This window comes from Netta rufina (genome assembly GCF_964035555.1).
Source record: "Netta rufina genome assembly, chromosome: 3".
NCBI lineage: Eukaryota > Metazoa > Chordata > Aves > Anseriformes > Anatidae > Netta > Netta rufina.
Window position 1 is genome coordinate 88,009,679 of NC_140125.1, and position 27,115 is coordinate 88,036,793.

General features: G+C 36.4%; 1 protein-coding gene across 1 annotated transcript in view; it reads right to left on the reverse strand.

Annotated features, from left to right (window-relative positions):
* Positions 1-27,115, reverse strand: part of MYO6 (myosin VI) — a 105,613-nt gene that overhangs the window by 36,873 nt on the left and 41,625 nt on the right. Inside the window, exons 6-16 of the mRNA XM_084283691.1 lie at positions 26,749-26,854; positions 24,734-24,789; positions 22,559-22,656; positions 21,585-21,749; positions 15,744-15,824; positions 13,058-13,238; positions 10,269-10,413; positions 3,296-3,453; positions 2,488-2,579; positions 1,962-2,034; positions 274-401 (exon numbers count right to left, since the gene is read on the reverse strand). Coding sequence (XP_084139817.1) covers positions 274-401; positions 1,962-2,034; positions 2,488-2,579; positions 3,296-3,453; positions 10,269-10,413; positions 13,058-13,238; positions 15,744-15,824; positions 21,585-21,749; positions 22,559-22,656; positions 24,734-24,789; positions 26,749-26,854 — 1,283 coding nt within the window. The remainder of the gene's footprint in view (positions 1-273; positions 402-1,961; positions 2,035-2,487; positions 2,580-3,295; positions 3,454-10,268; positions 10,414-13,057; positions 13,239-15,743; positions 15,825-21,584; positions 21,750-22,558; positions 22,657-24,733; positions 24,790-26,748; positions 26,855-27,115) is intronic.

Here is a 27,115-nt window from a genome sequence, read left to right on the forward strand (position 1 = left end):
CTCTACACACTAATAGTCTTCAAAGAGAAGTGAAGAATATGGCTATACTTTCAACAGGATATTAGAATTGCTAGAAGACTTAACAAGCCTTTAGTGAACTTTTCAAAACAAACCTAATAACTGAACTTGTCCTTAACAAAAGCATACAGATCAGACAAACAGGTATGGTATGAGATTTCTTAGAAAAGGTTTTCATTAAATTCAGTGTTACTATCAACAGTTCCAAGAACTGTTTTATTAAAACAAAAAGACAGCCAACACAAATAAACCTACAGAGAGTCTGAAATGGTCCTTGTGTTTTTGGTGCACAACTGAAGTAAAATGCTGGTCGCTTGGCTGGGGAAGACGATTTTCTTCATCCAAAATATCCAGCACACCTATTAATTTTGCTTCAATCAAATCTATTAAAAATAACAAAACACAAAAATTAAATACATAATCACATACCAGAATTGAACATTAAAAGTGTAAAGTGCTACTGATCTAGTTTTGTATAACTATCTTGGGAAAACTGTTAACACAGAAAGTCACTGTAAATTAATTCTATAAATTTTAATTGTCGATTTAATAGACAATTGCTTGTTTCAGGTAACTGCTGTCAATGGCCTGGCCCGACGCCTTAAAGCAAAATCATATTTCTACAGAAAGCAACGCTATTTTTGTCACTCACTTCTAAAAGCAGTAGAAAATCCTTTTCTCCTGACTACTCAAGAACAGAAAAAAAGGCTTAAATGGTTTAATCAGGCCATGATTTTACTAACTTACCTAAGAATACCTCATACAATGAAGAAACGTGTAAAATCTGTGGTGGAGTGTCACATGGAATAGTAAAAGGGGTCATGGCTTAGGGACTACTACTTGTATGCTTATGTAAGCTGCTCACGCCATTTCTATGGCTGGTAAAAGACAACTCGTCTACAGTCTTTACAACCTGACCCCTTTTCCCACTATGAGTCAGAGAGAGACCTCTTTAAATAGGCATCAGGGAACCCTTTTTGATTCTGAGATTTTGTTTCAAAACAAACAGGTATGGGATGGCAGGGGGAACAACACTTTTTACAGAAACATGATGGTCTCTATATGAGAACATTTTGGGTAACAGGCTCACGCACATGCTTCAGTAAATCACCAGAAGAGGTATGGTTTGCATTCATAGAAATCCGTTTTCTGTTGCTATGTTTTTATTCCCTCTTTCAGATGCTTTTCTATTGCTTTTTCACGAGATGGCTAAGAGCCCTGATTGACAAGAGCTATCATCTTTAGTTAAATCAGAGTTACCAAGCATAGTCCTATCCAACAACGTGAAAACTTCTTCAGCAGAGCTACAGAAACTCAGAGCAGCAGACATTTTGCAACAGATGTTGAATTCTGACACTATGAATCCTCAATCCAGCCAGAACTGACTGACTAGTTACCATAAATAAATTGCTGTAAATGCAAAAGCAAGGTCAAATTCTGTTCATAATACACCAATTTGGAGAACACAAGTTGAACATAAAACAAGTAAGCCCTTGGCCTATCAGTCTGTGCAAACCTAACAGCAGCAGGAATCTCTACAGCCTATTGCCTGTAATTCATTTTGCTTCTTTGCCAATTGGCTCACACAAACAAAAAGGGTGGGTGGGTGTTTAAAATAATGGAACTTTTTCCCTCAGACACCCCCACACCCTTCTTTTTATTTCTCTTGTTATATTTAGACATTCTGATTAGTTTTCTATGAAAATGCCAAGAAATTCACAAGTCCCACCTGCACTTATAACACACTGTAGGACAACGTGGATCCATTACCAACTGGAAATGGAATTTAGAAAAAAAAATGAAAGAAATCACAAGGTTTCAACAGTCATTAAAAGCATGAAATTACTAGCACTACTTATTATTTTGCCTCTAACTGCTTAAAGTAGTTTAAGTTTTTTTCTCCAAGACGCTAATGAATAGCTTGACATTTCAAAAGTACATACCTATACAGTCCTGATTATCTACATAGCGCACTTCATTAACCCCCAGGCCTTCTTTCTGGTAAAGTTCTTGTTCCTTTAAAAGGAAAAATAAGGAATAACAGTAAAATAAAAACTATGATTCACCACATATTTTTTACCCACTGAAACTGGGCAAGAACGAACACACATTTTAGAATTCCCTTGTGCAGCTTAATATATTCCAACCTCACCTCCTTAATGATATACCAATGCTTTTAGATACTCCAATTATGTACAATATATTGCCTGATATTTGGATACCCCATTTTAATGAATGATATTTAGAGTAAGAATTCTTCATTGATTTTTTTTTTTTTTTAAGAAGAAAGGAAGATGTATCTTTTTGAAAAGTCATGTTCTTTTCTAGCACAATCACGTCACACAGCAAGACCACTTGTGGTTGACTAATTTTTTTAATATGAGCATAATGAGCAACCTTATGGAAAATAATGTTACCTTTAGTATCTTTTTACTGAAAAAAAAAATCAAATTTAACAATACAACATACCTCTTTCAGAATTCTTTCATTAAAAAATTGCTGCAGTTTTTCATTACAGTAGTTGATACAGAATTGTTCAAAACTGTTGTGTTCAAAGTATTCTGAAAAATAGAAGTTAAGCTTCTGTGATAAACCAGCATTCCAACAATTACATTATAGAATCACAGAATCACAGAATTTCTAGGTTGGAAGAGACCTCAAGATCATCGAGTCCAACCTCTGACCTAACGCTAGCAATCCCCACTAAACCATATCCCTAAGCTCTATGTCTAAACGTCTTTTAAAGACTTCCAGGGATGGTGACTCCACCACTTCCCTGGGCAGCCTGTTCCAATGCCTAACAACCCTTTCGGTAAAGAAGTTCTTCCTAACATCTAACCTAAAACTCCCCTGGCGCAACTTTAGCCCATTCCCCCTCGTCCTGTCACCAGGCACGTGGGAGAACAGACCAACCCCCACCTCACTACAGCCTCCTTTAATGTACTTACAGAGAGTAATAAGGTCGCCCCTGAGCCTCCTCTTCTCCAGCTTATTCTTACTTATTATGATAAGTAAGAGAAGTTTAATGGTGCTAATGTTTTTTGATATATGTGTGTTTCTTTCAATAAAATAAAAGCTGTTACAGATTTTCAAGTTGCATGTTAGACAGAGAAAAAAATGCCGTGGCAGATTATATTTCTATGACAAATAACAGACAGCTATATCTGGCAGCAAACCAAAGCTAGGTCTCATACAATGAAACCACACGTGTGTATTATTACAGTGGTAATAACAGATTACTAGAAAAAAAAATATTTTATTTGTTAAGAATACTTACCAAAACCAGCTATATCTAGAACTCCAATGAAGAAAGAAGAAGTCTCAAATGGAAAACACTGGTTTACCCTGTTCACCACATGGTCAAAGAGATGACTATACACCGTTTTAGCCAAGGCATCGCGGGCATTGTTTGCTTGTTCTACTTTCAAGGGTACCCTATTAAAAATAAATAAATAAAGGAGAGATCTTACGTTTCAGAATTTCTCACTTGAAAATACTGAGATTAGGCTGTAAACTTAAAAAGAACCTTTCCCATCTTTGTAAGTCAGGACACAAAAAGGCTGGGCTGTAAACTTAGGTGCCAAGAAACAATCTTGCTCAGTTAGACTAACTATATTCTCTGTAAAAAAAAATAATGTTTCACTATCCTCATTAGCAATAAGATACAGATTACTTCTTTCTCATTCGTTTAATAGAAGCTATATTGAAAATAGCCAGAGAAAGACATTTGAAATACATATTCTTATCAACAAAAACATTTCAACTATTTATTATGAGCTGCTTATTACAATGAAAGCTATAGTTCAATTTTCCTATGACATCTTTGACCCCATGTTTTCATAAAGGCTATAATTGAAACTATAGGACTGTAAAATAATCAGTAACAAAAACAGAAAAAAATGCACAGACAGGGCATGCAATCTCATTGCAAAACATAGATGCGATCCCAAATAGGAGGATTTTTTTCTAACACTAGAAAAACAGTGAGAATTTACCTTTTTCCATCCCTTTATTCTATATTATGACAATTTATTGTAAGTTTACATTTACACTGCAATTTAGCAGTTATCACTGTCTACAGTTTTGTGTTTTTGGTTTTTTAAGTCACAAGTTTAAAGACTATTAAATGCATGACAAAGAACTGTGGGAATATCAGAAATATAAATACATACTCTAGCTATACATATATGTATTTACCTATTCCATGAAGTCAGTATGACAGTGACTTGCCTAAATGGATATGCTTAAAAGCAAGCACATTTACCTATTTTACTTCCTGAATAAATACATTCTACAAGACTTGCTTTTAATTAGGTTTCAGAACAACAGACAGGCGTACCAAAAAAATAAAAACTCTTTTACTCTATGCAGCTCAGGAAGTACTTGTAAAAGTCTTCAGAATAAGACAATTACTAGAAGGAAAAAACTTTACGGAAATTTTTAAGAAATAAATGAGAGAAATATGAAAAATGAAGTTATAGCGTTATGGTATGATTGCAAATTGTACTTACATCCTAATCATGTTACCAAAGAACTCAAAACAAGAATTCCCAACAACCTGAACAGAATTAAACCAGAACACAATCAGACTGAGAAAGATCAAAAACTCTCCAAAGGATTTTTACATGTCAAAAAAAAAAAAAAAAGTTTGAAATCCTGACAGTATAAAAACTTCATTCATGGAAAGAAGGCCTAAAATTTCTAATAAATATGGGTACCCAAAGTTTTTGCACAACACTGTATTATGACATTCTGACATATCCAAGGTTAAAGTAAATCAAAAGAAGAGATTTTTTAGGGAGAGCGCCTTTGTTAACTGATAGAATTTGCAGGAAGGAACGTCAAGATTGTCATCACAGCAGCCCTCTTTGTCTTGAAGACTACAAGATGATGGCTTCAGCTGTATGCCAAGAGCTCTTCTGCTTTTTCTAGTCAGTTGGCTTCATAAAACAAAGCGATTCTGCCCAGGCACTTCCCTATTTCACTTCTCCCCATAACTAGTCATCGTACCCTTGGATGACTACAGCTATAACAACACTCAGTATTGAACCAAAGGTCAGCCTGTTTAGCTAAGGCGGTGGATAACCAGCTATGGAACTTTTCAAATATGCAAGAATCTACATGTAAGAAATAACTCATATGAACTGTTCAGCAAACCCCATGCACGAGGTGTATGAGGTTCAAGGCGCCACGGCCAGAGAACTGCTCTGTCGCCCCCTCCAGGCAGCTTCCTTCACACAGGAGCACACAGAACTGGCAAATCAGCAAGGGAAAACTAACACTACGCAGCTTACCCATGTTGCATCATTTCCTCGACTTCCCAGGATGCCCAAGCACTAAGCTACCTCATGATTACTATTTCTGTATTTTTCAAAGATGATACGCCAGATACAGAAATGTGAGACTGATAGAGATCACTTTCTATTGTGACTGCTAAGTCAGGGAACCAGAGACTCTGTTCACTAAGGACACCTACAGCTAGATTACATTAGATAGTAATTAGCTTTAACACACAATCTTGTCTTCCACTAAGGATCTCCTGACTTATCTTAGGGTAACAAGTACTGACAGAAATCTTATCTTATAAATAGCAGGAAGATACCTTTACATTCCATTCTGATACGTTTAAGAGATCAGAATGCTAATGCCCACGTGTCAGCCGCAGGCCTATTGCATAACAGAATACACTAAAATCATTTATGCTTTCATTTCTTTAAAGTACATTAAACAACATGGCAAACTCCTAGAGCATGTACTTACTAAAATGACCCTATTCTTTAAAACTATCAAATTCTACCATCGTTAAGTAGAATTCCACAGACTGCTCAAAACCCTATTTTAAATTATCACAGGATGCAGCAGAAACTATAACCCAGTGATGCTTTTTGCACAGCTGAAGAAGCACAGAACCACAAAACAATGCTGCAGTTTCACTGACTCCATAGATACCAAAGAGCGCTACTACAGAACTGCCTCTCAGAATGAGTGACTTCCTTCTCATGGGCTTTTTCCTTCCTGTGATCCTTCCTCCCCCTACTCTGCTCACTAAGTCTCTCTTCTCCTGTTTCTTGTGTGAAGAGAAGAATTATTTTCCTTCCTCCATTTCACCTTCTCCCCCTTCTCCTCTATCTATCACTTATTCGTAAAGAGGGAAGAAATTATTTCAGTTTTCTAGCCATTGGTAAGGCAGCAACAAAGAAAGCCTTGCTTGGTTTTCATACTAATTTCTTCAGTACAGTTCCCAATGATTCACAGAGTCTGAGGCCTACAGGAAAGCTCTCTCATGGGCTGGGACAATTCCACACAGTCCTCAAACATTTTCCAATATTTAACATCATTCAGTTTACTTACCCAGACCACATAAATTACAATTAAATATCTGTAATTTGCCCATAGTTATCAACAGCTGGGGGAGAGAGAGCAGGTGAAATGATATCCAGAAGCCACTTCCTTTCAGTTTGATTACTGCTTCACAACTAAAATGGCCTGGATGAAATAAGCCTACCTAATGAGAGGCTTACTTTACTAAAGAATACTTCGGTACTATCACTAAAAATGCATTTTGGTAGAAAATGTGCTACTTCAAAAATAGGAAGAAGACTTGAGATGATGTCGGTTAAATGTTTCACAGTGTAAAACGATCCACTTCGTGATGATGGATATCTGTTGGAAAGCCTCCGGGTTTCAAAAGAGTGAAGCTAGCACAGTGCATTTACAGCTTAAGAGGTGTACTGGACTTTGAATACAAACACATTATTTCTCTCTGTAAATACACTTTACATCACAGCAAAGACATCAGCCAACAAGGTGATTATTATGTTTTTGGGGGGGAGATGAAAAAGGACACAGAAATGTAGCGCAGCTGTCAAGTCTCCCTGGCAGGCCACTGCACATTAGTATTTAATAAAATCCCCGGAGATAGCATTTAGCATCACTCTCCTACTGTTCCTTGTTGGCTCCATTGTCCCCAGCTGAACAAAGCCTTTGTTATACTCTGAGCACAGCGATTTCAGCTGAGCTATTTATTCATTGTGACCTACTAGAACTCACATGATCTGCTTCCACACAAAAAGGCCCTAAGAAAGAAAGAAAGAAATGAGTAGCTCTTTGGGGTGACGAAACAAAATAAAACAATGCACTTGTCAAAACTCTAATATTAATAGCAATCAGATTGTTTCTAAACCACACTGCCATAGCAAAACCTGGTGTCTATTTAATAAATAACTAAGAGTCCAATCCACTTTCCTTGTGCATGCAGTAAGCCACATGGGAAGAAGACACAACTGTGCATTTATTAGCATATGTTTGCTTTTAGCAGCACAAGTTCAGAAAAGGCTAGGGAAAGGGGCTTAATACATTTATCCTTTGGTGTAGGGAGTCCTCTGAATCCTTTACTGCCACCCACAAAATAAAACAATGGGGAAAAGTAAGATCTGCTGACACAAAAACACAGCTACTTGTGTTTGCAGACTATCAGGATGAATATGCTGAACAGAAAATCTTTACAGTCATATTCCAAGGTGAACTTGAAGCTGTAGCAAAAATTATATATATGAATATGGAACAGAGCAAGTCAGAGCCATGTGTAATCTTCTCAGATGCAACCAGATAGTAAAAAACCAAGAATCAGTTTGAGACAAGTTGTTAAGAAACCTTGCTTGACAGGGTCACTTGAGAAGTGGGGAAAGGGAAGCACCATGTGCCTTTGTTTTAGGCCTTGATACGTCTCACCAAACATTCTCAAAAGAAAACTATACAGACACGGTTTATCTCCATGTTACACATACAAAAGCCAAAACCAATCTATTCTCAGAGACTGAGTCAATAGTTCACAGAGAGCAATTCCAGCTGGGTGCCATCTGAATCTGACACGGACGTGTTTTGTTCTAAACCCTTCTGCTTCTAGTTAACACTTTCATTAATCTGGATGGAGAAATTATGAGTATGTTCATAAAAAAAGTCTGGTAATACTGAACTAAGAACAAAAGCAGGAAATCTCAGAAATGTGATTAGCATAAACTATTTTTACAAACTGAAGACATGATCTAAAAATCCACAAGGCAGATTTTGGTAAAGAAAAACGTGTGGTAATATACTTAGGAGGATTCAAAAATGTAAATACATCAGCAGTTACAGTGGATCACAGGCTGAATTAAGTTAAAAAAAAAAAAAAAAAGTTACAAACTTTCAATCTCATTCCACCATGTGTTAATATGAGTTCCATCTGTCTTGTAGGATATATGTCTGCTGTAACTTTATCCATAATACTGACATACTGACAAAGTTTCTGCTGGATTAAGGTATCAAAGACCTTGCTGTTCTATTTATCATTTGCAACTGCAACTTTTTCAGTGGTAATCACTGTTAAGTTTTAACTCTTGCATGTCTCTTCTTTCCAAGTATAGAAAAAGGCACACAACCAAAGAAAAAAAAAAAATATCTGTTTGCTCTATCTAGAAATAAACCTCATGGTCAGCTATTTGGTAATAATGCATTTACCAGAACAACAGCCCATAAACTTAAGACTCCTCTTGAATATGAATTACTTCAGAAGAGCCTCTGTGTTCCCCTAGAAAACATGAGATCCAAACAGTGCAGGTTGTCACCAATGGTTTACTATGTCCAAAAGCAGCCAGGAAGATCAGTTGCACCCTGGAGATAAGGCAGTGGGCACTGAACACAATTCCACCGCCCTTGTTTTCTTATAATTTATGATGAAGATTACTTCTCTTGCACAGCTCCTGACCACTGGAAACCTTCATTACGCCAAGTCTATTCCACCAATTGAGGACTGAAACAGCCAAAGCTCTCAAGTGCTCCAAGACCAATTTTCCCCCTCATAAATTTGACATAAACTAGGTGTATTAACTCACATATATCACTTTTACTGGACCCACTGACAATATATACCAAGGTTTTATCAGTCAGCTGTAACTGATGTACCCGGTTTACAAGTCCACAAGTTTATGAACTGTTAACAAATATTTGTTTTACAGCATGAAGTATCTGTTTTAAATAATAGGGGGAAATTTCAAGAGATAAAATATGCAAGAAACTTACATAAGCCACATTAATACACTTAATTAACAACGACTTTCATATATTAAACTTTCCGGTAAAACATGCAGAAAGCTACATTTCTGATTCAGTCAGCCCAAAACAATCTGATTGTTTCCCTACAATCGATATGAAGCTCCTGTGCATTCTTCCAATGAGTGGATGTTAATTAGTTTCCTAATTAAAAAATCAATGCATTCAACTAAACACAGAGCTTTTAATTTGCTCAAAACTGTTTAGCCCAAATTTAGTTTGATAAGTTTTCCTCAACTGCAGAAATAAAAAAAAATACAACATATATCAAATAGACAGTGTTAGAAAACCAAATGTTAAAACATACAATTCAGTTGCATGCCGTTCAGCTAGCATTCAGCATCCCTATCAGGATGGATTAGACTAGCAGAAAATCTGTGGTGGAAGCAGAGTTTGTTCATAAGCAAATGGAAACTGTGGTGAAATTGAGTTTTCATGAAGCTCAGTTTCAGAAAAGTCCTAATTTTCATGGTATTGAAATGTTATCATCAGTACCCACATCTAAACGCATTCTTTGTGATTATTTGTTCTCCATGTGCAGATAGAAAAAAATCACCTAGGAAGTTACTTTGATAATAGCTTCTTGTTAAAATGTAAGCTTGTTAAAAAAGGGACACTTTTTTAAGGCTGCTATTTACTTCAATAGTGGTTCATTCTGTCTAGCTATAAAAAAAAAAATACAATCACCTCTTATCTTGTTTCATTATTTTATATGTTTCTATAAAACCACATTAACTTCACAGTTAAGGTTAAACATTTGTTCACCGACAGCAAGCAGCAGCACATTTCTGGATTGCTGTTTGTTGTTTTTTTTTAAACTGGAACTCAATTTCAGCAGACTCAGATGTGACAAACAGGGAAACCAATCACCCTGACACTTGAGAAGCGTGGAAACAGGCAGGTGGACGATGGGGGTTCTCCTGCCCCCAATTAGAGCATCTCAGACCTAAATACCACAGGAGCACACCACACTGATGGGACTGCTGTGAAGCCCCCATGACAAGAGATGCGCCCAAGTATCTTCTGAAATGCTTTTGGCTGTAATTAACAGCGTTAACATCCCTCAAAACGGTGTAGCTGTTAAATCTGGTAACGTAGCTAGTTTTCTGTGCAGATCCCGTATTTAACAGGCTGACTGGCTTCCTTTTACTGCGACTCACTTGATGACCGTGCCTTTGGCGCCCCCCGCCGTGGTGAGCATGACGCGGGTGGTCAGGCTGACGCGCAGGTCGTCCTCGTCCAGCCCCAGCAGCGCCGCGCAGCACTCCAGCGCCGTCTGGCTCCGCGCCTTCAGCGTGCAGCCCCCTGCGAGCAACCGCCACAGCCGTTAACCAACCGCTGTAACCGCCGCCCAACCGCCATAACCGCCGCCCCCCCTCACTGTGAGGTGACTGAAGGATGTTACCCGATTTTATTTTTTTTTTGCCGATGTTGAAATACACAGCACCACACGCAAGGTTTTGCCACGCTGCGGTGTATCATCACTTTTAAATCCTTTCCATTATTTTTTTTTTTTCATATAGATCTTGAAATTCTGGCTCCCTATCACTCAGAAGTTTCCACAAAGAATGCCAACTAACCTGTAATTGATAGGTTTTGCCTTTAAATCGTCCCATTTCATAGTCATATCAAACCAATCTGCTTTAAGGCGTACTTCCTAATGTTAATGAAACAGCTGCGGGTTTGCAATTTTTATGTAAAATCCTAGGAAATAATGAACTGCAATAATCTTGGCAGAGCAGCTTCAGAGGAATGGAAGTTAGCATCTAGAAATGTATTCACAGATTAAAGATGTGACTAATGAAATGACTAAATGCGGCTACAGATGTGATAAAGACTTAATTCCCCCCCCCCAAAAAAAAAATAAAAATAAAAAACAAAAGCCATGCCTCAAAAATTCTGTATTTTTAGAACATTGTTCTACACATACATTGTTCACAACCTGCTTTTAAATGGAAGAGCCATCCCAAAACACAGAAGTAGCAAAAAACATTGCTAACACCTAGTAACTAACTGCAGCGATGCAAGCTGCTGGATGCCAATGTTCCTGTAATCCTCCAGACTTCCCTGCTATGCACAGAAGCGCCTGGCACAGCTGCCTCCCAGCATTCCCACCATCACACACATGAGACAAACAATTTCCTAGATAAAGAGGTGGAAGGTGCACTTGGTCCTGCTAGTCAGACATTGCTTGAATTCCATAACTCTGCGCTGACGCCACATAAAAGACGCGAGGATGGAGTGCTCAAAAGATTAAGTCTTATGTGGATTGATTTTGGAAGCTCTGAAATACCAACCTGTAGCAGTCTGCTTTTGTTTGGTGTTGCCCAGATATTTGAAGCAGCAACAAAACTTTAAAGGGTGTCTGATACAGAAATACACTTCTGGAGCAGTTCCAATGAACACCCTGTGTGCCCACTTACAAGGTGAGAGCAGAATAACGCATGAATTTGCTATGACAATTTAAAAAAAACAAGTAAGACTTGACTCCAGGAAATACTGGTTTGAATTTCAACATTCCATGAAAATAACTGTTCTAGTGTTAAAAAGGCTGTCTGCTTCCTTTCTCTAACCTCTGACTTTTCATATCACTTGTAGTTCCCCTCCTTGTTTGCTGGATTCCTAAAATTCCTTCTGCACTCACATTTACATTTTTTTCACTTTGTCCACCTTGTCTTATCCTTGTCAGCCCCAAACTCTCACCTCACAGAAGGCCCAAGCATGGAAGCTCTCTGCCAGCTTACTACCAAGCCATGAAGCCACTAACCTTCTCTACCCTCATTGTCCTCCTATTTTCTGTCATCTTCATGAAGATGGCAAGATCAGAAATTGAAACTGGGGAGGTTCTGATATGATAGCTTCACTGTGACAATAATTAGGCAGTGAAACAAATTTCCCAGAGAAGTTGTAGAATCTTCTCTTTGAAGTTTTTCCCATCCCTATGAACAACCCTGAACTATTTGGTTTGAATTCAGTATCGGCCCTGCTTTGACCAGGAAATATTGGATGAAAGACCTCCTGACAACCCTTCCCACCTGAAGGTTTCTGCAATTCTGTGATAATTCAGTGCTTGGATCAGGAGCCACTGAACCTAAGAGGCTAATATTCATTTAATTCTTCATTCAAAACACCTTTTAAAATGTTCTTTGATTTGCCCTTTTTAAAAATTTTACCAGGTTTGACAACAGCTATATGTGCATGAAGTAAGACTAAGAGGAACTGATCGCATTTTATCTTGCAACAACAGATGAAGATCTGAATGACTATTTTATCTCCTATAGTCATCTTTGTACTAAGTCCAGAAAATCCAGATGAGGAGTTTCTTAACTCTTTAGGAATCTATGGACAACAGTCCTCAACTTACAAAGGCTGATTTTAGTAGTAAGGCAAAAACAACTATTCCCAAAATACTGATTCCCCCTTCACCAGCCTTCCCAGGCATTCTGCTAGTAAGTACCAGCTACACTCATACCAACTCCTCTTGTGAGCTAACATATTAAAATCATTAAGTTTATATTCACCAAAAAAATTACTGCAATTTTTCTTCATCTCTTGAAAATACTTAACATGACATTTTGGGAAGCCAAAGAACATACTGCCTTTCACTACAGATGGAGTTTCTAATTTCAAGATGTTTTCATGACATTAGCAAGAAGTTCAATTTTTTTGTTGTTATTAAAAATGAAGTAGTTTTGGGACACAAGACATCTCTTTATATCAAAATTCACATTAACAATTTCTTGAACAATTTCAGTGATAGTCTTTTTGCTTTCAGAGCATATGAAGTGTACAACTTTAAAACAAGTAAGCTTGACTTAAAAATGGGGCGATTAAAGACTGAATTACCCTTCAATATAAGGGAGTGTTCTAAAGCAGTAATTCACATGAAGAGTAATAATCAAGAGACATTTTCAGTATTTTTTACAGAAATCAATTTGTTTCTTCTAACCTGAAGTGCTCCCAGCTTCCTCAAAATCAATATTTCCAAGGTGAAGGACACCAGCCACTACTCTAAAAAGATCAAGTTTTTCTGCATCATCCAGTCCAATCTTCTTCATTGCTGTGCACATTCTGTTGAAATCTCCATGATCATCTAAGAGTGGGTCCTTCAAGGAACCTGCCTTAAGATACTATAAAACAACAAGATGAAAAAACAACAAAAAGATCAGTAAGTTATTTTAAAAATAAATGTAAATACTTATTTCCAGGCAAGAATAGCATAACAAAAAGCATTAAAAAGCATGCAAAACTCAAACTAATTATAAAGAGATTAGAGCTCTTCACACAATACAGGCTTTGGAAGAATCTTGATTTGTTTTAATTTGGTTATATTTCAGAGCATGACCCTTAGGACTGCAACCTACCTTCAGAAAGCAGAACTTGGAGAGTCTGACAGCTTAGGACAGGAGAGCACAGGATGGTCAGCAATGGAAAGGGAAAAGTTTGGCTAAAGAAGCTTTAGAAGTACATATACCAAGGAGTATTTCTAGCCTCTAGCAACTGAAAGACCACTGAGGTCCTTAAAAGAAGGTAACAGAATGGCTTTGACAGGCCATGGGAAAGGAGTACAGGACAAATTAGAATTGGAAGCATATTCCCTATGAGTATCCACACAGACTTACATAAAGGAATATGATTGTTAACATTTGCTGGTGATAAAGAAACAGTAAAGTTGTTTGCCAATATTCTACTGGCTAGAAGAATAGCAGCTAGGTTACAATATATCAATTTAACATTTTGCTGACAGAATTTCCATTTTAAATACATCAAAAGTCATTTTAATAACTGTTATAAATAGTAGTGAAACATCTGCATGCAATCAAAAGACTAACTGAACATGCATAGATTGATGCAGGCTTTTACAATTACTTTAAAATGTTTTCAGCTAAGAATTACTCATTTAAGTGGAAGCCTCATTAACATCAAATAAACTAACAATTCTATCAAAACAAAACACCACATGCATCTGAAAAATTCACTTCACACAACATTTAAACACATCAATAAAATTAAACTACGTGTTTTAATTATGTAAAATGATCACCTCATCTTCCTGATAAGGAAAACACAAAAATAATTTAAGTATTAATTGACTATTCCAGCTATTTTTATTAAAATAAACAATATTTTTCATTAAATGACAAAGCAAATATTAACACCTGATTTTCAAAAATGAACAATGTATTTGAACTGAACAATGTATTCCTGTTTAAGTGACTAGATTAGATTTTTACTTCATTGAAATTTGAACCTCTATTGCTCCTTCAAATTGACATGGCTGCAATATAAATGTATTACAGCATATGTTCCACTATTTAATGTCCAACATATTTTCAGAATTACTCTTTCAGCATGCTGTAGTTTTAGAGAAACATTTCTGCCAAATTAAGCCCTTTAGAGACATATTTATGACAGAACACCAGATTGTAAATCACATCAGTGACCACATCTTTGAGTAGCAAGAATAAGTGAATGTTGATACTTTATGCCTACGTAAATGGCCAACTTCACTACACATCTTCATTTAAGGCAAACTGAGGCAAAATCTCCTAAATATCTCTTAGCCTATACACGAAGAGTTAAGTATCTATACTTCCGTACCTCGCTCTCCATCATCCCTGATTACAGAAAACAACTTAAAGACAAGGAAATTGGCATTATGTGCATCCTATTATAACATTATAAACATCAGAAACCTGGGGGTGGACTTTCCAATGCTGATCTGAGCAAAAGAAGCATCTCTTCTGTCCTTCACAACTACGCACAAGCTACATACAATCCCAAACCCAAGTTCTCAAAAGTCATAGGGGGAGAGAAGCTCTTGAGTCAACTTAATATTATTCCTCATGTAACTTGCCCTGCTATTGAATCATAAGTATGGGTTTCTTTAAGCAAAGAGAAATCTTCCAGCTATACAAATGAAAAATTCTTCCTTTAGGTATGAATAGATGAAAATTCTATTAGAGATTAGAGTGGAATTACAATGAAGTGTTTAAACAACTTCCAGTACAGATATACTATCAATTCAGATTAATTTCTTGAAGTGTCCTCAGGCAAACAAGCTCAAAGGCTTAAGAATATAAATTCTGATAACACTATTTTTAAAAATGTAACAGGAGATGGAACAAGAAGAAAAAAAATGTTCTGAAGTTCCACTTGCCTCCAGGATACACCACTCTCTGGCGTATGTCAGAGGGAGGGAGATTTACTTGTTCTGGAAGTAAAGTTGTGCTAATATTTTAGAAAACAGTTTGGAATATCACTTCAAAAATCCAGCCAAAACAGCTTTGGAAGACAACTACTGCTTCTCACGTATTCCTAACAGTATTAAAATTTAAAAAGAAAATGACAAAAAGTCTTGATTTTTTTTTGTTTTCCACTGAAGACATTCTGAATTGTTAAGTGTAATTATTATAAGAATGAAAATGAGACAATTTTATATAGTGTTCCACTGAGAATTTTAAGATGCACGTTGAAATATATTTTTAGGACTGAATTCCAAAACCCTTAACAGTAACTCTTTAGACCTATAAAGATGTGTAAAATGAACATTTCATTCCACATTGCAAAACTGTAATCATTTTCAATGCTTTCTGCATTAGTTAATACAAACTAACTGACGATACAAAACATACCTCAGGACTCTTGCGATTTTGCAAAATCTGCTTGTCTGTTTCTTTGTTAGCAAAGTACCTGGTACAGCCCCGATTTAAATACTGCAACAATAAAAACAGAAAAAACGCACACAAAGGCAGAAGTGAGAGAAACTTATGCTATTACTTAAGGCTTGCTTTGCATGGCTTGTTTCAATCACATAATAATAACCACAATACTACAGGTATTCAGAATTCATTCATTGAAAAAGTTTTTACATTTTTTCATAATATAAAAAAAAAAAAAAGAGAGAAGTGCAACTGTAACAAACTCCTATCGAAAGCTTTTCAATCTTGACAAGTGAAGTAGGTTTTGACAAAATGGGATATTCATTTGTTAAGTCTCACCATCTTTTCTTTGTTTAACTCTACTAAATTTACTACATTACATAAAAGACAACTAAAATCAGGAATCAAGAAAATACATTTTATGGCCAATTTGTAATACCAAATTTTACTCCACCAAGCTGTACATAACACCAGATAAAATTCAGAATACTGTTTATGTTTTCTGCAATATAGAAGCCTTAGATAGTGCTGTGAGGTGATGAGAGAGATAGGATCAAAGAAGCTGTGCTACTATCTATAATGTACTTGTATGGTTGCTTTTTTCCTCACCAGTGATATATTTCTATAAGCAGTCAGAGACATAGCATAATAAAAACCTTGAACAGTCTTAAAAGTTTATAATCTAGTCCAAGCAAAAGCCTAATTCAGAATCTGGCTTTTGATATCCATCTCACATTGTATAGTAAAGGGAACAAATCAAGCGTTCAGATGATGACTGACATTTCCAGTAAAATGGGATCAACAACTTTTCCTTTCTGATTTGTTCAGTTGAAAATAAGAAATCTGTCCAAAATCGTAGTAAGAGCTCTTTGTCGAAAGGAACTGAACTGATTTCTTGGTCTGCCCACATACAAAGAAGTTTGCAACTAAATGCATGCAGTTAATTCCACACTTTGATTAAAATTTATATACAAAATGAAATATATACATATATATATATATATATATATATATATATATATATATATATATATATACAAATATAAGGCAACCTTAATGGAAACCATATGGAAACCAAGATGTGCAAAAATTCAGCTTCTCATATATATCAACTATAGTCTGTGCAGGTTTACTTTCAAAGCCATGTGGTGCAGTCAAAGCCACCTGGACCAACAAGGTTCAGCAGAGGATTACCTAGCGACATGGAATATCTGAGAAGTACTGCAGGGGAACCCAAAATATGAGCAACCAGGGCTGCATGTTTTTGTGTGTTGCTGTGTTCAGATGTGGGTCGAGAAGAGAAACCTGCAACTCCTTACAGCCATTTCGCCACGTAAATTCACACTTTCCTAGAGGAATTGCAGGGAAAGGACGAGCTAAGGGAGAGGTAGCCCCCATCAGCACTGCTGAAATTCAGACAGTTCAGGCAGGTGAAGCCAATGCAGTTGTCTTGGTTCAAGTGCCCAGAGCAGGCACGGCCAATGCCGAGACAGCCAAACACACAGGGAGGAGCTTACAAGGGATTGCTTAAGTCAAGGACAGGCAGGGGAACTGGCAGAAGAACAGAGCATTGTTGCCCTTTGTCTTTTAATGTCATTTCACTTCTGTGAAAAATGAGAACCGCCTTAGATCTGAGAAGTTCCTATTTTCAAGTTAATACAGTTAAGAGAAACCAAGCACTGAGCAAAACACACTTGAGTCTTAAGGCCCTCTCTGTGTGTAACTTGGACTTTGACTTGATAAGCTAAAAGCCACAAGGAAAGTGGCAAAATAGAAAAAATGTAAAACTGCAGCCCTAGGGATGGATTTTTCTAAACAACTTATCTGAGAATAAAATCTTTTCCTGAAAGTTTTTCTTGACAGGCCTCCAAAAGATTAACATTGATATCTAAACATTGATCGAACACCAAATGCTAGTGAGCAAAATATCTCCATCTATGGTTAGAAGCTTGATAGACTGTCTTTCCTCAGTAATTTGAACAAGACAGATACATAGTCAAGAAATAATGTGTTAAAAAAAGTGAAACATGAATTATTAATCAGAGCCACATTTCATGACAAAAACCTGAAGCAGCAAACGAGTGAAGAGCACAGAAAAAATAATCCTTACAGCAGAAGTCCAAAAAATCATAAGACAGCATGACAAGGCAGGTGTCACTGTAAGCTCTTTGTAAATGCAACAGGCACAGCGAGTACCTTCTGTGCCGGCAATTGTGTTGTTCAGTACTGCACTGCACCAGCCTGATTTTAAGCAGGTTATAATTTTGACATCTGCAACTGAATATCATAAGCAGAGATCATGAGCAGAGCTTTTGATGAAAAAAATCCCAAGAGTGAGCACATGACATATCCAGTTATAGAATTAACAATCCAGGAGCTGCAAGAAATAATTTTTAATGGAGCAGTGACTGTGCAATAAAAACACATCTTTGAAAAACTGCTCGAGATTTTAGATTTAAAACATACAAAAGAATACTGCGTGTAATAGTTGGGCAGTAAAGAAGAAAGCTTTGGCTTTTAGGGAGCAAGATCATCTGGATACTAATGGAGAAATGCACAGTGTGTACTGTACAGAACTACAGCTCTGCACCCAGCTCATCAGCATGCACGCACAGACCTGGCCGGCTGAAAAGGCAGCAGCAACCTGTTAGTGACTGGTGTGCAGCTGCCGTGCCCACAGCTAACACAGGTCTCACCTTGGTAACTACTGCTTTGTACAAAAGTAGTAGGAACGTCGTATCTTTAAGGCTTCTAGCCCTCTACTAAATTCTGATGAAAAAGAGTGTGGATAAAGTAACAGATAGGCACAGTGCAACAAGTTTTATTGAGAAAATGAAGTAGTGGAAAAACACCAACAAAAAAAAATCTTAATACGGTAGCATAATGCTTTGTTAGCAGTGCTCCTCACCTCACTTAAGAAAAAGGAAGTCTACAGAGATGACAGTCAGTTAATTTATGTCTGTAATTCCACATGCTCTCCCGGCTGGCGTTACAAAACCCTTACAAGCCCTAGGCAGCAATTTGCTCTGTGTGCTTCAGAAATGCACAGAGTTCTGCGTCACCGAGATTCCAAGCCAGGCATAAACCAAGAGACAATGGAGAGACGGAGACAAATGACACAACTCCAGCAAACAACTAACAAGTGTCTACCAGTAGGATTTGATTTGCCAGTGTTTTTCTTATCAACACGAGTCAACAAAGCACAAAATGATGTTTGCAGATACTTATAGTTCAAGTGTGTTTGTCAAAAGGATACATATATACTTTTGATGCACATAGATGTATAAATCATGTATGAATAATAAAAGTGCAGGAATGAGTGACTGAAGTCTTCACCTTACTAGTAAAATTGGTGATGACAGTCTAAAATGAGAGAAGGCTTAGAAGGACCCCAAGTGGGAAAACAGAAGCCTGCTTTGATAGGAAAGGAAAAGAACAACCAGGAAAATAATAAGAAAAAAGTTGTACAACTGTATTAGTTCAGGAAAAAAAAAAAAAAAACGACAACTGCATGCCACAGTTCTGGCTGGGATAGAGATAATTTTCTTTGTAGATGTTTGTATGATGCTATGTTTTGGACTCGTGATGAAAATAGTGGTGATAACACACTGCTGTTTTAGTTGTTGCAGAGAACTGCCTACAGAGCCAAGGACTTTCCTCTCCTCATGCTGCCCTGCCCGTGAGGAGGCTGGGGGTGCCCCAGGAGCTGGGAGGGGACACAGGCAGGGCAGCTGGCCCAGGCTGGCCAAAGGGATGGTCCACACCAGGTGGCGTAGTGCTCAGCAATAAAACTGGAGTAAAGAAGGAGGAAGGGGAGTGATGGCATTTATCTTCCCAAGCAACCTCTACCCGTGATGAGCCGTGCTGTCCTGGAAGTGGCTGAGCTCCTGCCTGCCAATGGGAGATAGCAAATGGATTCCCTGCTTTGCTTGAGCATGCAGCTTTTGCTTTGCCTAGTAAACTGTCTTTATCTCAGCCCCTGAGTTCTTGCACTTTCACCTCCCTGATTCTTTCCCCCATCACAGCTGGGGAGAGAGAGCAAGCAGCTGTGTGGTGCTGAGCTGCCTGCCCTATTAAACCACAACACTGCAACAAGAGAGCTGTGGAACACTGAGAATTAAATGACAATTTAAAGTAAGGGAAATAGGGTTGGAGTAACTCACACAAATATAGAAAGCAAAGTAAAGAAAAGATTTTGACTGGCAAGAAGGACAAGAAAGCGATAGGAAATTGCATCATTTGTCAATTGTTTTTGAAAACAATTCAGTGAAATCTGAAGCAAGGGAAATGGGGGAGAAAGAAGGAAAGCAGAATAAAAAAAAAAGTTAAAAAGTTAAATTGCAGTAGTAGAACTGTTTAGTGGAAAAGATGGGAGGAAAAGAATGCAAAAGCTTAATGGTAGCACAGCAAGCCAGCCTGCTTGTGGGATTTCTACTGGAAACATAACACACAATCAGGGTTATCAGGCAAAACCACATGATCTCACAAAAGGGAAAAAATGTCAAAAATAAAGCATGAGGAGAAGAAGAGAAGGCAGTAAACAAATGAGAAGTCGTAAGAAGAGCCACACTAGATTGAATTAAAAGGTCCATACTATCCAGTGCTTTATCTTTAGCCGTGACCTGCATTTCACCCCGGTATTTTACTATTCCTTTTTGAGCTGAGATGATAAAACTCTGCACCCTATTTACAAATATAACAGTATAACACACCATTTCACTCTCATTTACTTTTCTAGTAATTCCTAAAACCCTACTCTGCTTTTTCCCTGCCACTGAACATTAAGCTAACATTTTTGAAGATGTACGATAATTCACGTCTTATTTCCTCCCAGTTTATTTTGAGTTCATTTTCATTTATGTATGGTTAAGAGTATTATATTCAACACTGACTGTATTCATATTTTATTGGCTACTCCATGGCTTGAGTGACTGGAGCGGTAACAGGTTGATGAAAGATAGCCAGAACTCAGGAAAAAAAAAAATAGTTCTAGAGAAAGAATAAATTAGCAGATATAAAACTTAAGAAACAGAAGCATGCTTAATGAACAGAAGTAATAATCCTGGCAGGAAACGTCGAGCATGGGCTTCAGGTCAAATGGAGATAAAAGTGTAAGCTTTCAGCCTAAGGGAGTGTCAAGTCTCATCATGTAACCTGGAGTGTTAAAGAACAACAGAGACTTCTGTCAGATGAAGAGAGGAATGCGAGAAACTCAGAACTGGAGAAGTACTAATGACAAATCTAGACAGCAGAGAAAGATAGGCACAAGATGCAACAGTGTAGGAAAGAAAAGTGATATAAAAGCATATAGACTGCACAACCACCCTGTCACTGCAGTTTGATCCCTGGTACAAAGTGTGAGGTAAAAATAAAGGACAGAATTGCAGGACAAAATTCCCAGGTCCTCCTAAATGCACAGCTGGAAAAGGAAGAAATAAATGCAGTTTTCCAGATTTTATAACACACAGAACAGTTGGATCACAGTCAAAAAATTTACACTTTACACCTCAAGAAGAGATCATAACAAAATTACTAGCAGCTGGATGTGCAAGAGTATTTTTTGAAAAAAGCAAAGATTCTTCAATTTTAAAAACACAGAGGGCAAGTACAGGAAATCTTCCAATAAAGATAATATGGCAGAGAGCCTATAGATCTCTAGATCAAATAGATTTAAGAAAATAAATTATTTTCTGAATTTTGTAACAGAAAAGAATTTGTCAAAGGTAACAGGTATTTTAGTAAGATCTGATCTATGAGAGAAATCCATGTATGGCAATAATGAAAAGCTTTACAAACACTGACTCCAATACTCACCCTAAAGCTGTCAGGAGAACTTAGATACAGTTTTTCCCTAATGTCTTCTGGAGCACCAGCACAAAGCCTGTAAAAGATATGGTAATTCCTCTCTTCTTTGCCTTGCACACAGATCCTAGATTTCTCCAGAAGATAATGTGATACAAATCCACCAACCACGGAGTTCTAGGAAGAAGAAATATTTTTCTGATTATCTGAATGTTTTTAGTTTACTTGAGGTTCAGAGTTCATCAATTTATAATTGTCTGACCTGGCTCTTTCAACAGGTGCGGCTCCAAAGATTAAAATGTATCTTTATCTAATATATATAAATCCTAAAAAAGAACCTGTTACCTTCACAATAACTTTTCCCAGGCTCATGCATTGAACCTACAGGGGCCTACTTCACACTCATGAGCAGCAATTCTATATGCAAATACATAAGCTATGGAAGCTAAAATATATCCAAAGAAAAATTTCAAATGCTACACAATGAGTACTATTTCTGACCAAAAAAAAATGTTCCATGCTTTCTGTTACATACATAATATTGATGCAAGGTACCAAAACTTCATACCAATAAATAAAAACATCAGTAATTAATATAAAGTATTAAAGCATTAAAAGAGATTTATATCTGTTGATATATTATATGCAAATCATGCTTATTTGTGCATTAAAGAAATGCATAAATACTTAAGAGCAATTAAGTTATTCTTTAGATGTGCCTTTTCCCCCTTCTTGTGATGAAGGGAACAATTTTTATTCTTTAGTTACAGATGGAAGCAATTTTCCCATTGACTTGACCCACCATTTTCCAGTAATGACACAGTACCGTGTCGTTAGCTTTACTTTCAAGGTGATAATCAAATGTGGCAATCAAGGACAGTAGGTATTTGATGCAAGATTGGTAAGTCTATTTAGCCTTCTTCCAATCTAACATTTCCATTTCATGGTGAAAATCGACACTCATATCTGTATCAAAATTCCAGTACCTTTTCATTGAAGTGAATTTCCACAAATTTCCCAAAACGACTACTATTGTTGTTGCGAATAGTCTTTGCATTTCCAAAGGCTTCCAACAGCGGATTTGCTGTTTAAAAAAAAAAATAAGGAAGTCTTAAAATTTGATTAATAAGCTACCAAACTGAAAGAGAGAAAAAATACATATCAATGATTCAATGACCTTATTGGGAATAACATTTGAAAATTGAAGGAGAAGTATTAACTATCAGGAATAACTAATTTTGCAAATTGTACTGGATATACTGTGATGGAATTTACAATGAAGTGCTTAAATAAATAACGCTGCAAAATACTTGAATCAATACTGTAAGAAATTCAGAGACTATTACCAGAAATGATTCAGTGATGTTCTTCTACAGCAAGCAGGTAAATAACCAATACATAAACTCTATGATACAATACACAATTTGACATTTCCCAATGAGTTGTTATTCATAAAACCTAAACTACCCACTTATCCCACAGACAAAAATGCCACTTAAATGTCATGCATGCTGCATGTTAGATTGATTAGGGAATAAAAATACGTATTAGAAAAGGGTGTTGATTTCAAAAACAACTTAAAAATGCCCTTTCATATTAGCTCAATTAAGTGAATGAGTTATTTTTTGTTATACTGGCTGCAGTTCTCAAGCACCTTAAAGGAAAACCCATACAGAAAGAGTGGCAACAATCTAATGTATGTTTTATGTTTATATAAATCATGCATAGCTTAGGCAGTTTGAAAAGGTTTAGTAGTTATGAAACACAAGGCTTATGAAAGAATGCATTTTGCTACCTCCGAAGACCAAAGAAAAACAATTTTCTGAATTGCACTAACAATAAACCAAGGAAAGTATCTGCAAAGTATTTTGATGCTTATAACTAAAACACATTAATTGGAAACTAAGTGAGCAGAAACTCAGATTTAAACCTCCACTGACGACCATCTACAAATTTGCTCCTATAAAAATTAAATTTTTATATGAAGGAATAACTACAGTGGTTGGATAAATTAGGGATGGTAATGCATTATTTAGTGAAGCATCAGCATTATCTTCTTTTGTTTTGGCTAGGTTTTCATTTTTTCATACTTAAAGCTTATGAAAATGCAAGTGTGACTTTCATAGCTGTCTTATTAAGACACCTTCGTTCAGGTATCCAGACACTTTACATAATATTAATAGTTTTGAAGAATTGTTAAGAATAAAAAGAAATTGCAAGAGGCCCTTCAGATAGGCTTAAGGCTCCTCTATTAATACAGATCTTGTAAGCATGCTCATTAAAATTGTGCTTAAAAAACTTTAAAATTCATGCACTGGATGCCGTTTTAAATTTAAAAACAAAACAAAAACACTTTAATCATAATACCTAGAAACACCAATTAATTTTATGGCATACTGCATCAGGCATTATCCAACTCTTGGCCACTTTCTGTGTTCCTTTAGCACTGAGAAATTGATTTAAGCAAACCCTCAGGAACAAGAGATTAAAGCCTGCAGTACTGCTCTTGAATAATCAATGGCTCAAATATGTAAACAGGAATATTTAAAGCAAAAGTAAAAAATTTTAGTTAGGAAAAAATAAAAGTAATAATCCTGAAATATATCTACTAGGACCTACAGACTGACAGATTTTTAGTGTGGTTGTTTGGGTTTTGAGATATTTATGCTTTCTCAAAAAGTTATTTTCTGGTTAATTAGGAATTCCATGCAACATTAAAGATGCTCAACCAATTGACCAAAAACAAACAAAACACTCTCTTCTAACCTTGTTTGGGAACCTATTATAAAGACAGACACAATGAAAAAGAGATAAACATTCTGGTGAGAAAGAGGAATTATATCTTCCTGGTAGTAAGAGGTATTAATGAGAATATTATATTCTCCTTGCAGATTCATACAACATAAAATTCAGTGTACACGTGTGAAGTTCAACTCAAAGTCAAGATCGAGTACTGTATGACACCTTATTAAATAAAAGTAAAGCAAATCATAAATAAAAAAATATATTTTAAGACTTTAGGATCAAGGTATGTTACGTCCTAGGAACTCTGATAGTATTTTCATCTTAGCTGATATTGTTTGACATATCAAATTTGAAAATAAAATAAAATAAAAATAACAAGTTGGAACCTTAAATTGAGTTAAAACAAAATATAATACCTTCTACAATTCTATCATCAATGTCTTGGCCAGTACCATAAGACTCTGTCAAATACCTGTAAAAAAAAAGATAAAAATAAAGTTAAAATATCTTTTACATGTCAGGTTACCTCAAGTCGACAGGTTTGAGCACCATACTTATTGACTACTTGCTAAAGGGTGGGCATACTGGTTATAAGTTATAGATGGTTATAAGTTATGGTTATAGATGTGCATATGGAAATTACACTTTTATACAAATACAGTGAATCTATTACTCTATTATCTGTATAATATTAGTAATCTCAATAGAATCATGAACTGTCAGATGTATTTCCTGAATTTAAGTTCCATGCATACAGCATCTGCATTCACAACCATCAATGTTAATAAAAAGCCTACATGTAGATTGTGAGACAGGAAATCGCAATACATATTTAAGGTATAGTTCAATTTAGCAATTGAAGAAGGAATTTGAAACAAATTCAAAAGTTTCTTGAAGGTGCAGCTTTTTTGTGTGTGTGTGTGTGTGTGTGTGTGTGTGTGTGTCTGTGTGTGTGTGTGTGTGTGTGTGTGTGTGTGTGTGTGGTTTTTGTTTGTTTCTTAAACATCACCACCACCACCACCTCCCCTGAATACATGGCATAACTTCTGGAAATGTACAACTAAATCTGGGACACATTAAAAACACTTCTCAAAATAGAACCTTCCAAAAAAAGTTTAGAAACATTAACAGAGCTGTATTAGTAGTACCTCTTGCCTTCTGATTACACAAGGAAAAAGCCTTCCTGTTTTTAAAACTCAATGACATTTTGTACACAGACTCTGTGGCGGTAGGTGGCGGGGAGAAGCAGCAGCGGTGCTATTTGCCTGCCATGTAATCAGAACTTCCTTTACTGAGAAGCAGAAGAATAACAGCCTTTGAGGACATTCCTCAGGGGATGCTCTCCCAGTGCCTGCGGTCTTTATTCTTGGCAGGATCAAAGTTGTGAGCTGTCTTCAGTTAGGACATCCCCTATAAATATCATTACCATCACCTTGCCGCAACTCCTACAGCTCTCCACTAAAGGTTGTGCAGGGGAAGAGAAGTATGAAGGACGGATGGCCAACCATGACAATTCTTCCTGGGATGTGGGAGATAACACCACTGCTGTACATACACACATGATGGAAGAGAAAAGGGAGTTCAAGATTTACACAGAGAAACAAGGATAAGGGGGAAAGGAAAGCATTCACACTGCCTGCACTGTGCTTCCCTAAATAATTTGTATTTAATAATTTGTATTTGTATAATTTTGTATAATGTGTATTTGTATTGTAGGTGAATTTAATGCAGCAGTGCTCTCCAGCTACAGTGCTCCAGAGTGATACATGTATAAAGCAGTTAAATTATGACACAAATACGGTCAAAATCATTAAAAACATGAATGGAAGGAAGACTAGTATATATCAGCAATATGGCCTCCAGATAGTTTATTTATACTTGATTTAGTATCTGTCATACCCAAACATCAATAAATAGATGAATCCCATTATTCAGTACTTATTCAGCAAATTAGGGTAGAAGTATATTACGGAATTCCTGCAGTCGTCTCAAAAATCAATAGTTAAAATGAATACTCAAGGAAACTGAAGAAACAAAGACAGGGAAAACAGACACATACACAGTTATGGCAAAAACAAGTGTGTCTTGCAAGGCATAATTAAAGTGCCTAATTTAAATTTTATCAACCACAGTACCAGATGCACGATACCAAAATGACTGCATCATAAACCATAATAACTATGTGATGTCACTACAACCAAGTTATGGTTTCTGTGAATATGCAGACATTGCCATATGTTACCATGTCAGCATTTATGTTTAACCCTGTGAATTTCTTGTATTAAAGTGTATGTAGAAGGATACAGATAACTTACTGAATTGGGTCTTAACGTTACGTTATTGACTGATTACCTTACAATTAACTGTGTATGTCAGACAAACACAACAACAAAAGAAATTCACTGAATAACTTTGGTCCGAAAGTACATACCTCAAAACAAATTTAGTGTTTTCTGTCTTGCCAGCTCCTGATTCTCCAGAAACTATGATGGACTGACTCATCTTGAGTACTTTCATATCACGGTATGCTTTATCAGCTTAAATAAAAGAATACATGAGACATGACAAAAATTATGTTTTCCATTCTCCTGAATGTTAAAACAAAAATTAATCACAATACAAACAGGCAAATTTAACATTTTCAAGAATAAAAAGCAAATCTTTAAATTGTAATAGACTCAGTTGTAAAGTTTCTCTTTAAACTATATTATAGCTGCCCACCCTCCAACATGTTAGAGCTTAAAGTCCTTGGAAACAAAAACCTAATCAACTTTTCAGAACAAAATAAAACAAAGCAA